We start from the raw sequence: 15,060 nt of genomic DNA, 5'->3' as shown, positions 1-15,060 counted from the left end.
ATTGGAAAGGGGGAGGGTGAAAGACCTCCAACTCCACCGACTGATTGACATTAAAAACCGAAATTGTCTTCGGTAAAAATGCAGGGTTGGTCCGAAGTGTCACTCGTGACCTCCCTTGTGCAAAAAATAAACAAACTTTAGCCACGGATAGGGCCTGTAGCTCACTTACTTGCTTTGTAGAAGTGACAGCTACCAAAGAAAAGCTGTTTTAAAAGACAAGAATTTGAGCTCTGCGGACTGCATAGGCTCAAAAGGTGGTTTCGTGAGTGCATTCAGCACAACATTCAACAGCCAGTGAGGAACAATGTACCTTCTCAGGGGACAAAGACTCCTAGCCCCTTTCAGAAACTGTCCTGCCAGAAAATGTGCTCCTGGGGAGACCGAGTTGATCTTAACATGGCATGCAGAAATAGCTGCCAGGTAAACTTTTAAAGTAGAAGGGCTCTTCCCTTCATCCAGCAGGTCTTGCAAGAACTGCAAGATTACCATCATTGTACATGTCGTGGGATCTTCACCCCATGACAGACACCACGTCTGAAAAACGCCCCACTTGTAACCACACTGAGAACGAGTTGAGGCAGCCCTTGCACTCTGTAAGGTGTCAATCACCCTATTAGACAGACCGAGACTGCTCAAATGCAGCCGCTCAGGGGCCAAACCCAGAGCTGCAGGCTCAATGGGTCGTGGTGCCACAGACTGCCCTGCGCCTGACTGAGTAGGTTGCAGTGAGGTGCTACTAGTAGGACCATGGCCCTGTCCTGTCTGATCTTCTCTAAACACAGTGGTAGCGGTGCTAACAGCGGCAACGCATACAGTGGTCATGCTGGCCACTGGTGAGCCAGTGCATCGACCCCTAGACACCCTTCATCTCTCTTTATGGAGAACCACAGGGTGCAATGAGTCGACTCCCGGGAGGCAAAGAGATCAATCTCCGCTTTCCCGAACCGCTCCCATATGAGGCTCACTACCTCGGGATGGAGTCTCCAATCTGCACCATCCAGAACCTGCCTCGAAAGAGGGTCCGCGGCGGTGTTTACTACTCCAGGTAGATGAATCACTCGGAGAGAGAGGAGGTGGGTGTGTGCCCAAAGCAGAACCTGGTGACACCCTGTTGAGACTGGACGACCTTGTACCACCTTGGTGGTTGATGTAAGCCACCACTGTCGTGTTGTCCGTCCGGACAAGCACATGTCTCCCCTTGATCTCCTCCAGAAAGAACTGAAGGTTTAGAAACACCTCTTGCAGTTCCAGAAGATTTATGTGTCGGCCCCACCAAGGGAGACGCCACATCCCTTGTGCACCCCGACCGTTCCACCCCAACCGTGGTTGGATGCGTCGGTGGTGATCACTTCTCTTCCTGTAACTGCCCCCAGCCTGATGCCTAAGCGCAGTTGGGTTGTTTGCTTCCACCAAGAGAGAGACTGGAGACACTATCTGGACACTGTCACTAAGCGGTTGTGGTTGAGCACTGGGTGAGGGACCATCCTCTTGAACCAAACAGTTAGGGGCCGCATATGTAGAAGGCCCAGGGGAAGGGATTGAGAAGCTGCTGCCATCAAGCCCAGAAGTCACCACTGGTAAAGCTCTGCCTAACCGGAAGAAGTCTAGACAGGCCGAAATGCTTGTCATCCTGTCGTTCGACAGAGCAGCTGTCATGGACCAAGAGTCCAGACTGGCTTTTGGCATGATTCACTTTCAGACGTAGTATGAAGAGGTGATCAGAGACGCATTGCGTAGTATGAAATCGGTGATCAGAGACGCATTGCTTGTTCGCACAAGTGGCATCCTTGGACAGCAACGCCAGGTTCGCTGGCTGCGCCAAGGCTGATATGGTCGATCCCACTGGGGTGAACTGGGCCAGTCCCATCTTATCCCCCTCATGCACCCTATAGGTCGTGCCCGGCCTATGGGTGGCAGGGGCTGTGGCCAGGTGTTGCCATGACAGGATAAGCTCCTGCCAAAAATCCGGGTGGATGGGTGGGGCTTCAGATGGAATCTCCTTACGCTCGTCAAACACTGAGCCCCTCTCGGCCTTTGTGCTTGGCCATGGCACCTTAAGTGCTTCATTGGCTCGACGCATCAAGGGTATAAGCTCCCTAGGTAATGGAGGTAGGGGCAGCGGCTCCGATGCCGCTTGTTCCTCCAATACAAACCCCTCTTGCTCATCCGCTTCTTCCGAAGCAAGGACAGAGAGATCTTCCTCCATTTCCTCCCCCAACGACTCAAACTACGGACTGGGGGAGGGGGGGGGGGGGGGGAGGGGGGGGTAGGTGCTTGTATAGGCGCAGCAGGTGCCTGTACTGGCAAAGACCGCTCCTGCAACAACTGGGTCAGAGTTGACTGCTGTTGATGTTCGCACATATTACGTCAGCGGTCCGATGACCTGGACCTGTGCCTCTTCTTCTTACTCCTTGGGGGGAAGGAGAAGAAGCAGGAGAGGAACAGGATGAGGAAGAGAAAGTGGGGCTTCTCCTGTGTCCCTTCCTAGAGGTAGGCTCCCTGGAGCTAAGTGCCCTGGCACTGCACTCCGCAGAATAGGGCCTCTGGCTACGTTCCTTGGAATGGCGGTCCCTACAGCAGCATTCTCCGGAACTGCCCTCCCTACAGCGCTCCCTACTGCTACCAGCTCTCTGTAGGAGGTAGTTGCGCAGGAGTGGTGGAGCTATCACTCAACTGGTGCATAAGCCAGGTCCGTAGGGATCGCTTGCTGAAAACATCACACTGTGTGCAAAAGGCAGGGTCCTCCAGAGCTCGCTCTGCGTGTTCCTAGCCTAAGCAGCGCACGTATTTCTCATGGCCATCAGCTGCTGGCACCTTGGCCCCACAGTGAACACAACTGTGAAACATAGTGCTTATTGCCTATGTAATAGGCTGAGCACACAGAAAAAAAAAATAATAATACTGAGCTATGCTCTGTATCTGGCTTGGTAACTACAGACTAGTAAAACACTAGTCTGGGTACCTAATATCTAGTACAATTGGTACCAAAAGCAAGCAAGCTTGGTACCAATTCTGGTATTGACAGCAATACGTTGGTACCAGCAAACCTGGTACTGAAGTTGTTTAGGTACCGAGTATGAATGCTACCGGTACAGAAAACTAATTGAAAATGGCTCGGTACCGATCCGTTAGTTCCGTTTGAACCGCAAAGTCCGCGCCCGCGCCCCCCCCCCCCCCCCCAACGAGACGTCGGTATGGGACATTAATACTCACCTAACAGCCCCAGTACCGAGGTATACCGTCGGTACCGAGAGGCTAGGTACCATTCCTGTTATTTATTTCGTCAATATAGAGTCGGTAACGAGGTACCAAAAAGAAGACATCAACCTTGTGCTAAAGCACAACAGTAGCAAGGCAATCCCACAAAAGCAGATCTCACGAAAAGATGCACGCAACTGTAGAATGAGCAGCACAAATACTACACTCAGACAGAAGATAGCCCCTGTACTACAGCCGTAATACAGAGTGTCCTGTGAGCCCACTGAACTTGATCAAATTTTCTGTAAAACAAAGAAAAACAAGGGAAGGGAGTAAACAGTAACATAACAGTAATGACACACAAAAGATAACAAAACTATCCCAGCCAGGGTCGAACTATATTTTTATTTATTTATTTTTATTTTTATTTCTGGAACAGAGCCCTGTCCAGACGAGAGTACTCCGCTGCAAAGAGTGAGCTAGACCCAGGGGAGGGTGAACGCAAGTCGCAGGCTCCCGCTGGTGCAAGGCTGATTTGGGTTAACCAGCTCAAAACTCAGCAGAAAGTTTTTTTGTTTTTTTTTAACCAAGGTAGATAATATCGACCGATGGAAAGAACACTGTTGTAAGACAGAAACCTGCAAAAAACAGTTTAATAAGGCACAAATCGAGTAAGTAATGAAAACTTAGCAAAGATGCTTTCACTCTAGTGAAAAAGGAAAAGAGAATTTGCAAATGGCCGCAGTGTGCTTTTGTCAGGGCAACTCGCACTGCATCATGCACTCTCGCTGGAGTTTGTTGGTATACACACTTCAGTTCCTGGGTTCTTTAAAAGGGAATAACCCATTAGTGATGGTTCATATTTCGCATTTGTAAGAGAAACACCCAAACAAAAAAACAAATACAATGTCCTGTTAACTCAGAAAGTTAGTAGTGTTACAAATGTGGTTCAGACAATTCTTATTTACATTTCTCTTTTGCGTCATATGTTTTATTTTCAGTTTTTTTTTTTTTTTTTTTTTTTTTTTTCAATTCTTACCAGAAATTTGACCTAAAAAAATAAAAATAATAAGATGTAATGCAAAAAATGTATGATGTTACATTTGGGTTTCATTATGTCAGTAATCCAATTAAATTAATTAAACAATCTGGGAAATAATTTACATAATTTTTAAAAAATAGACAGATTCTCAGGAAATGTTATATTAATTAAAAAAAAAACAATAATAGAAAGGGTTTTTGCTGCAAACAGAGATTAAAAGATGTTGTTTGAATGAAGTTGCAAGAGCAAATTTGTCCTACTATGTGACATGGTGGCAAGCTGGCTTTAAAGTTTGCAACCCTAAAAGGTAAAACTACCCTTTTGGAATGGAAACAAGCAGGGGAGTATGTTTTTGATAAAAAAATAAAAATAAAAAAAAAAAATTAAAAAATAAAATAATAATAATAATAAATTAGTGGTATTGATTTACCTGTGGAGTACTCTGAGCATTTGAGGCAAACGGGGCACGCGGGCTTTTTGGCAATGGAATGCTGTCAATCAATGCAAGAACGTCTCTGACCTTTTCATTCGAAATGCGAACAGACAGCAAAAGCAATTCACCAAAAATTTTGAATCTGTTTTAAGAAGAGAAAAATCCATGTGTAAAAGCACATCTGAAACTCACACTGGTTTTATAGTGAATGTTAAAATATTGCATTACTTAATGAATGTGTTAATAACTCCCTGAATAAATAAATATATATCAAAGAAGAAAAATGGTATTACTTTTCCATGCCAGAATGCAACATATTATACAGCTCTGATGCCATTCCAAAAATAATTACATGTTTATTGCACTGATAGGTCATCAATTTGTTTAGGGACTTTATCCTAAAAAGTTTTGTATTATTATAACACACCACCAATATGAAAACCAAAAGCTGCCAGTGTAGTTGATGACATTATGTTGTGCATGTACTATGGAAAAGTTTATTTAATTATTACATACAGAATTAGCTACTTTAAAAAAATAAATAAATAAATAAATAAAAGTTTTTCATCTGTCATTGCTTGATTTCTTTAACATTCCCTTCTCAATGTTGGCTATACACCTTACCTAGGAAGTGTAAATCAGTTTCTTACTGTCTTTAGGGGGCAAACAATGAACATTCAATATCCCTACTAAGTAAGTTTTTATAAAAACAATTATTATTGCTATGCAGTTTTTTTTTTTTTTTTTTTTTTTTTTGTTATGGACTTGCTGCATTTGGCAAGTAAATAAAATAAACTAGAAATGTTTGGCCCTCAAACAAAAACAAACTATTCACAGGGCATAATCGGAAGGGGAATGATATTGAACATTTTGTTTCAACTTACTTTGGCATCCTTGGATCACTTACAACCATAGGTCTGCTAAAGTCTACTCTCAAATCCACAGGCTCCAAAATGTGTAGGGAGGACTGCTTAGACTTCCAAGAATTCTTCCAGTCTTGCTCTGTAACAAAAACATTAGGACAGTGAGTTCTGGGTCCAATACACAAAGAAGAAAGATATGCTGCAAAACTACGCAGTTCCTGTAGTCAGACACCAACCTGGTTTGCTATACAGTAATTGCAAACTGCTCAACTCCACATTGAAACTCTCATACGCCCTGGACATTATATCCTCAATGCAGCTCTGTCCTACTGTTAACTGTGGCAGACCTTTACGACTTTTACTGGTTACCTTTATAAAGAAAAAAAAAGTTGCTAAATGTTTAAAACCAATAAAACTTCACATGAAAATGCTTACATTCATAAAACAATACAAACTCTAGGGCAATACAACATTCAGGAGAATAACTTAACACCAATTACTTTGAGATGACCAAGGTCCAGGACAAGTATATTCTCAGAGGAAGTATAGAAGCCAGTCTAAGGAACAATTATGTAGGAAGCCATGAGGTTAATTTTCAGATCCAGTATTTTTTGGGTCTCTATAACATACATCAATCCTGCAAAAATAAAAGAGGATATAAAAGGTTTGCTGATAGTCCCTTCTTCAGTCCATCTATGTTCATGAAAAGGCAGGTCACCATGACTAGTTTCAAGAATTTGTGCAAAGGAATCAATTTTCTAAGTAAGATGATCAGTGACAATTTCTCTCAAGATACCACTGAACAAAAAAGGAAGATTAACACAAACAAACGTACATAGAGGTGCATAAATTACCTGTGGGTATTAAAATGGAACACACAAACAATTAGCTTCACTTGTATCTGACTGAGGGGAGTTTACTACAAGTACATTCAACCTTGGTTAACTCGAATGGTAGATAACAGGACACCTTCGCTTAATTCGACAGTCTTGGTCCTGAATTTTCTCCATATAAAATATATGCATTGTCTCTTAATTTTTTTATTTGACACCACGCTTTACTTGTAACTCAGCACATATTACCGGTTACAAAAGGATAAAAACTATTAAAATGACTAGTGAATAACTCAACACTGTCGTTTCTCGTGACTGACCTCTGACTGGAAACAGATCGTTTATTCATTCCTTCGCAACTACAAAGTGCAGTTGGTTACATTGTCAGTTCACAATGAGTTGTATTAGTTCTTGTTCAATTGGCTTTAAAGCTCAGGTTATTCGGGATAACAAGCTTGTCAGCAGAACTTTCAACGCACATGTTTTTGCATGCGAAACAATCAACAATGTTTGGTTTCTGTGGGAAACTAAAAGTAAAGTTTTTGCTGCCAGTTTGTGCACAGTTTGTTGTTGGATTGTTTTCGTAAAAATAACGCTGTAGTTATGTTATTAATTTTTATTTCAATTAAATTATATGAGATACTGTAATTGACTCATTCACTGCAGTTCTTTCAACCGTTTTCATAAGAACATTTAACAAAAAAATACTGTAAATACTGTAATACTGTAAACGTGTGAGTTCTGTTACTTATATAAGGAATAAAACACTCCAGGGTGTTAGCTGTGCTAGGATAACCACATGACCAGGGGCGTAGTAAGGCACAAGGCCGTAGGTCAAGTGCCTGTAGCCACTGGAAGTGCAGTTATTTTAGCACAACCAACACCCTGGAGTGTCTCATTGCACTTATAAAACAGGGTTACTAGTTTTTAGAAATAAAGGTAGATTTTTATTTAAAAATTAATCTAGGTTTGTGTTTTCCTAAATATATTACTACCGAAAGAAAAATGGTTCCAATAAATGTAATAGTTTCAATGAATTTAATAGATAAACAAATTATTTTTAATAAGAAATTAAATAGATTTATATAAATTAAATACATTATCAGAACATTTTCAGTATTTGCATAACAGTCTCGCGTTTTGATTGGTCCATGTCTGTCACATGAATATGTCATCACACGAGTGGAAAAGATTGCAGGCATTTTTAACATTACGATCCAAAAACCTAATTTTTTTCATGTTTTCAAAAGAAATGGAACAATATATTAGCATAATAAAAAAAATCTAATAACAAAAAAGTCATTAAGACCTGTAATATATGCAAAAGCTATAAAGTCTATGTATAATTATATATTGAGATTTTTCCCCCCCTGCCCATGACAACTTTATGTTACAACTGATGTCTATTGTATGGAACTATTTTGTGTCTATTTTCTGTTTTGCTTTTTTCTTGATTTTTGATCCAATAAAAATTAAAAATTAAAAAAAAAAATAAAAATAATAATAATATTACGATCAGAGAGAGAAAGAGAGCGAGAGATCTGCTTTCCATAACCTTTCAATTAAAATATAACATGGTATTTTGCTGTACTAATATAACAAACTATGGGTTATTACTTTATATGAATTATACATTCTCACTCAGCAAAGAAACTTCTTAAAACTGTGTTTATTTCAGTTTTAGATGCAGTTTTCCGGTCCATATTATTTTTTTGTTTGTGCTGACCAATCATTAAAAATGACAGAGCCCAAGTGGTGATTTTTTGAGTATTCCGCTCTTCTTTATTGGCTTCAACTGTATTAATTTTAGCAGTACCGAGAGAGAGGTGTCTTGTAGTACTCACGGTTTCATTTTTAAAATGATTACCGTTACCGAACTGTTGCAGTCTAAATCCTCCAGGAATGTGTGGATTTATTTAAAAATGTTCTTAAAACGCTCTGCGCAATAATATCTGTTTGTAGTAAGTCCTAGTTGCTTTTTACCCGTTGGTTGTACTATTAATAATTCATTGACTTGGAATGCCTATCAGCCAATCAGGACACAGATATCTCCCAACCCATTTTATAAATACACGTTAATGCCATGGTTCACTCGACACCTTGGACAAATCAACACTAAATGGCATCCCCGTTGGGTGTTGAGTTACCTGAGGTTGACTGTATATTAGGAATCATTTTCTATTCATGAAGTTATGCTAAATTCAAGCAGTGAAATCCTTATATTACAACCACCAAATGGACTGACAAATACTGTTCTTGCTGAGTAGGTCTTTATATGGAGCTTGGAACCAAAAAAAAGTAGTTAACTGGGAACAATAACTAATTAAATCATTATTGTCCAAAATTATGGGCTATAATACAGTACTATTAAAAATATAGAATGGCTAAAGGAAGTACCGTACAATGACTGTACACATGACATAAAACCTCTTAACTCAACTAAGCACACATCCTGTTTGACATCAGTGGATGAACTTCAAATCGCTCTCATATTGCTTCAAAAGGACTCCAGCAGTGAGCCATCATTTTATTGATCAGTCTGCTATAGCTGTGTCCCTTGTTACATTTTTTCCCTTCAAAGCTTTTGGACTTCAAAACAGCACAACACAGAAGGTCATTCAAAATACCCTCATAGCAGCATTTAAAAGTAACATACGTAAAATTCATCCTACCAGTACTGCAAATACTGTACCAGTTTTATTACATAGCCTCAGATCCAGGTTATGGTAAACAAGCAATTCTTTAGATAGTACTTTAACTTACAATCCTCAATCTCAGTTAATTTACAGTTAGGTCATGCAGACAATACATTGTCCATGTACTATTCACTAATTTATAGTTTCAATACTTCACAATTTTTTGATGTGCTTCTCCATATCAAATCGTAAGAAAACCTGAGGATCAGAATCTAGGGATAGACAGACAAAACCAGTTTGTTGGTCAGTACATATAGCATAGTATTTACATGTATATAATTATATAGTAGGTGATCTTTTTCACGATACTGATACTTTTCTAATACAGCCACCAGTAGTACATTGTTTATCTAATACTCCACCATTTAAGGGTTCTTCTCTATCAAGGGTACAGTCATTTCTTACTGCAGTTTGAAAGAAATAAAATCCAGCTGTTTTGACAATAGTGTCACCACAAACAAAATATAAAAGGGCATCCAATAAGTTCCACAATGGTGTAGATTATGCTCGCTGTGTTTAAACCTAGTAAAACAAATCTTCCAAGATATATAAGCAATTAATGTGCAGGTGGTGGACCCCGAAACAAGAGTAATCCATATGCTTATAAGGAAAACTAATAGCAATTACAAGTAATTAACTGAAAAGCCATTTTTCTATTTAATTATATTGAAATCTTCACCAAATCATGACCACTATGGGGTCATTTTAACTGTAACACCAACACTCTTACCATGCTGTATATTAAGCCTGCTGGTGTGTTTTTAGGCATTTAGAACCACCACTGTTTAGATCTTTACAACAGACTCATATAACCCTCCCCTTTTTCTTTTTTTGGGGGGCTGAAAGCACTTGCCTCTTCCCCAGTAGTAGTCTGTATAGCTTAAATATGACCACTTTTTTGCACCTGTTGATGTCCTGTCTTGGAATTCTTCAAGCTTCATCAAAGTGGCAGAAGTCAACTCTTCCAGCTGCATATCTTGGGGAGGCATGAAAAATTCTGACAAACTGTTCACAGTTACCTTAAAAGAGAAAGTATAAAACATGTAACAATACTGGACTAATTTTGAATGTACTACTACCAAAACAGGTTTGTCTGGTACAGTAACTCACATAGGAGGGTATTATTTTTACTAAATCTCAATTAAACTACTTTTATTTTTCAGTCAATCAGGGATTTCAGTCCAAAACACTTTTAGTGAATTCAAAAGTTAATTTATAATTTAGTGGATGTTAATACCTCAGAATGTCCAAAAGTACATAAAAAGTTTTTCATACACAGAATAAAATTACAAAACAATTGTATTTTATTTTTTTATTTTTATTTTTTCATTCTTTAAGTAATCTGGTGGTTTTACTTACTGCATCATACACAATTTCCAAAGGCTGTGCTTCAACTCTTAACCTCTGGTCCGCAGATCCATCAAAAGGATTTGTTTCAAACAGGAGGCTGAGGAGAGGATTCTTATTCTCAACTTCAGCACTTCTTGAGGTCAGAAGAATTGGGGTTGACAGATTTTGCAGCAGTCCAGTAACTTCAAACATGTTTATTTTTGCAGATAGTCTAAAAAGTAAAATCGTATGCAACAGTTCAAACAAAATAATTGTATTTGCAATTCAGAGCCGGTGCATACAGATAATAAATAAATACTAATATTGTATGAAGCAAAACATCTCCTAGATACACATTGTTATTGAAATACATATTGTTATTGTTCATATATGACTATATAGGACACAACATTGTATGAACTAAAAACAATAGAACCCATAATAAGAGACATAATACATTTCAGCCTTACTTTATCGCTTGTGCTCCTGGTCTTTGAGTCAGCATTGTACGTAAATCAATAATAGAAACTTTTACAATTTCTGGCTTGCCACAGTCTTCTTTAATTGAAAAAGACATGCTTAACAGCTTCAAACTGAAAAAGTAATACAAAAATTAAAAAAGACAATATTCACAAGCAAGGCCATGGTAAGAGTCAAATGCAGATATGTCAAGATACTTTGGGATGCCATACATGGGTGCTACTGTATAGAATCTATTGCAGTTGCTGTAACTTTCCTAAAAGTGTAATCGAATAGTACATACAGTGGGTTCCGTGTAAAACTTCCACCTTACTACAATCCTGTAGAGGTGGCAGCAATAAGTCTCATATATGGCTTATGCAGAAATAAAAAAAAAAAAAAAAAGGATATTTACTTTTAGACGTTTCTGGCACCAGACCAGTGTCTGTGACAATATGACGAAGCAGTTGTCAATAGTAAGTTTTTTTGCTAAGCAATCAGCATCTTATGGCTGTACAAGTACAATAGTCTCTGCAGAGCACCTCCTAAGAGAACACTTTGCTTAAGGAAACACACTTTGGGTGAAACTGATTTTTCCCCCCCCCATTATAAATGCTCCTGCTAAAGGAACAGGAACTTCACTTAAAAGAATACTTTCTTGACACCTATAGTGATTCTAACACATCTCCATTTGTGACCCTTGGTCCTTGTTTCCCTGGGTCAACACTGTCTATACCTTTTAGAATTTTGAATGCTTGAATCATATTGCTGCATAGTCTTCTTTGTTCAAGACTGAATAGATTCAATTCTTTTAGCCTATCTGCATATGACATGCCTTTTAAACCCGGAATAATTCTGGTTGCTCTTTGCACTCTTTCTACAGCAGCAATATCCTTTTTGTAGTGAGGTGACCAGAACTGAACACAATATTCTAGAAGTCTTACTAATGCATTGTAAAGTTTTAGCATTACTTCCCTTGATTTAATTTCAACTCTTTTTACTATATATCCAAGCCTTTTTTCAAGTTTCCCCACATTGTCTAGATGAAGACATTTCTGAGTCAACATAAACTCCTAGATCTTTTTCATAGATTCCTTCTTCAATTTCAGTGTCTCCCATATAATGAGTCAGGGTTATTGGTCTGTATTTACTTGGTTCAGTTTTGTCTGACAGCGATGTGACAGGGTGCAGCCTGTCTTTGTGTTTTGTGGTGTTTACAGTGGATGCGAGTCTGCCGTGTGGATCTGAGTAAATGAGTTTGTGTGAGGAATGTGTGAAAGGTGCTGCAGCTGATGAGTTGCGAATTGCCCAATTAGCTGCAGCACCTGTATAAAAGGAAGTGGTTGGGAGTGTTAGTTGGTGAGTGCTTGTAAGAGTAGGAAGACCTGTGTGACAGAGTGTGTATTTTGTGTTTAGAATTTATTGTTAACAGTGTTTTTTTCTGTTTATTTGGCCATTCTGCCTTTTTTGGTTTGGTAATTATTATTTAATTAAAAGTATTTTATTTGCTGCACCTTCCGTCTCTGAGTCTCCTCACTTTGCCTATCCTGTCACAATCGGTCAATTGCGTTTTCTCCGAGACATTTCCATTTTTGTATTGCATCTACTACTGATGAACTGGTATTACTGCAAATCTTTGGAAAAAGGCATTTCAGCGCTGAACAGATAGCCATGGCCCTAAATTCAGATATAGTAGTGTTAATTACAATAGTACATTGGCAAGATACCAGTATGTCCTAAAAATGCCTGGCTGCTCCCTTTTTTATATGTACTGGTAAGCCGTTAATAGATTAAATAAAATACTGTTGACTACAATATTATAAAGTATAGAAATGTCAACACGAAAACTTCAATTAGATTCATGCCCATCAAAATGCTAAGGTAACCTTTGGTAGTAACATGTTTTTTGGATAGTATGAACCAACACAGGAATATAATCTATTGGTGTACCACAGTACCAGATCAGTGCCAGTGTGCTACTGTATCAGGAACTTTGCCTCCGAGTTCCATATCTCCTGCTGGAAAGCAACTGCGTACCATGAGCAGTACGTTGAAAAGTAATCTATCTATAACTTAAAGTACTAATAAAACACAGCACGATAGAAACAGACACGTCACAATTATTATTTTTTTTTTCCAATGGACATTATATACTGTAGTACTTTGGTAATAATCTACTGTATGTGTATACAAATGATTTTGGTGATTATTATTAAAGACATGATTTAGAAATTGTTTAAACTATGTTGCAGGTTGGGAAGTTTATCAGTGAACTGCCTAGGCCTATTTGTCTTTGGGCAAACCCTACTATTTATTTTTACACACATGGTTATTACAAGTAACCAGATAAGCAAATACAGTTCAATGCTGCTTAATTATAAAGCATTGTAGTATTGTATAATTAGATAGATTGTATCTTTGATTGAGTGTTAAACTAATTACTGCTCCTAGGTATCTTGATTATATATTTGCTTGAATGACTTGTGGGCATAACTGCACTACTTGAAAAACTGTACAGTAGAAAATCCTTCTTTAACCTGTCTGGATATATGTTGCATATACGTTGACCGTTGACTCCACACAGTTTAAAAAAATCTTTACACAAAGTACAATATGGATGAGGTTAAATGTACATGTTTAGAATGTGATCCAGTTCCAAAAGATCGCCTTGTTCGAGAGCATTATATTAAACACAGAACAATTCAGACAGTTGACCAGAAAAGCAATGCTGGTGAGTGTGGCTTCCAGAGTTCCTATAACTTGTTTTAAGATAACTCAGAACTACTGTACATCGCAAAGAAAGATTGACTGGTCCTGCTATCAGTGTTGCTTTGCCAGAAATGCTGTTTACTGGATGTTTGATACAGTGGTCTTTTCTTTCATGTCTTGGCTTTAGGGCTGCATATTTTTAATCATTATTGACAAAATAATATTTGTAATTAAACACTAAATGCAATGCTAGCTTCTTGTTACCCAGTGGTTCGTTATCCCTGCAACTGTATACAACTGAATGTATTGTTTACTATGTGCCTTCAAAACAGTTAATAGCTTTAAAAAAAAAAATGGCCTTACACAATTTAGCTTTCTCTGCAGGGGTCATCAATTCATCAAATCCTGAAACATGGTTAGAAAATGCATATTTTAGCAACTTAAACACACTCACAAGCCTATACCCCTTGTCCTGGAAAAACTAAAAACAACAATGTGCATACTGTATGCAAAGAAAGAGACCTAGAAGCATTTTTGAAAACTATTACTGGACACCTGCTAAACATTTCCTTTTATAGGACATGTAAAGGAATGAAAGCAATCTCTCACTGATTCAATTTGTTTGTCCGAGATCACTAAGAAACATCACCTCCAGATTTGGTTTCTTTATGCTCCTGCTTCTCTCCTGACCAGTTCCACATCCATCCAAGCCAGCCTCCTGATTCCTCCTCTTCAACTTTCACCCCTGGTCTGTAGATTTTTAAACCTGCCTTTGAAGCCTGTAATCAACTCCCAAAAGGACTATTGCTCAGCGTTCTGGTATTTAATAATAATTATTCTGTAATTAATACTATTAGTGGAATCAACATGTATGCTAACAGAAGGGAAAATAACAGTGTACAAACATTCACAAAGAAGCTCACAAAGAAGTTAAATTCTCACTCAAAAAGTACAACTGAGTATATTTTACTTGTGGTCTGTTAAGCTTTATGGCAACCTCTTGCAGGTTCACCTCCAAGTCAATTTTTGGGGAAGAAAAGTCAACATCTGAACGAGGGTTCATGCGAAGTTTGGCTTTGGCAGAGATTGGACGAAATACTAAAAAAATAAAGATACGAGAAGTATAGATAGATACATAGATAGATAGATAGATAGATAGATAGATAGATAGATTCAGTGAGTTACAGGAAAATTCCATGTAGGGTTTATGTGACATCATAAACTACAAGACCTATTATTTTTTAGAATAAATGGATATTAGTATTTGTAATTAAAAAAAGACAATAAAACTGGAGTCGAATGGGTCAAAGTTCAAGTATATTTTCCTCTAGAGGAACTATGACATTTTGACATCACTACTGTGCTATTACTATTTATTTATTTATTTAGAATGGCTCAGGATGCAAATATAGCCTTCATCCATGTGTGTGTAAAAAAAAAAAAAATATATATATATATATATATATATATATATATGAATCAGTGGTTGGAAATTCTG

At 38.3% G+C, this 15,060-nt stretch overlaps 1 protein-coding gene across 1 annotated transcript in view; it reads right to left on the bottom strand.

Moving 5' to 3' along the window:
* Positions 1 to 15,060, bottom strand: part of LOC121326825 (vacuolar protein sorting-associated protein 13A-like) — a 120,378-nt gene that overhangs the window by 78,267 nt on the left and 27,051 nt on the right. Inside the window, 10 exon segments of the mRNA XM_041270379.1 lie at positions 4,671 to 4,815; positions 5,558 to 5,675; positions 5,773 to 5,905; positions 6,037 to 6,173; positions 9,970 to 10,084; positions 10,425 to 10,626; positions 10,865 to 10,987; positions 13,877 to 13,967; positions 14,212 to 14,341; positions 14,533 to 14,660. Coding sequence (XP_041126313.1) covers positions 4,671 to 4,815; positions 5,558 to 5,675; positions 5,773 to 5,905; positions 6,037 to 6,173; positions 9,970 to 10,084; positions 10,425 to 10,626; positions 10,865 to 10,987; positions 13,877 to 13,967; positions 14,212 to 14,341; positions 14,533 to 14,660 — 1,322 coding nt within the window.

This window comes from Polyodon spathula, chromosome 2 (genome assembly GCF_017654505.1).
Source record: "Polyodon spathula isolate WHYD16114869_AA chromosome 2, ASM1765450v1, whole genome shotgun sequence".
Lineage (NCBI taxonomy): Eukaryota > Metazoa > Chordata > Actinopteri > Acipenseriformes > Polyodontidae > Polyodon > Polyodon spathula.
This window is presented reverse-complemented; position numbering and strand designations above follow the sequence as displayed.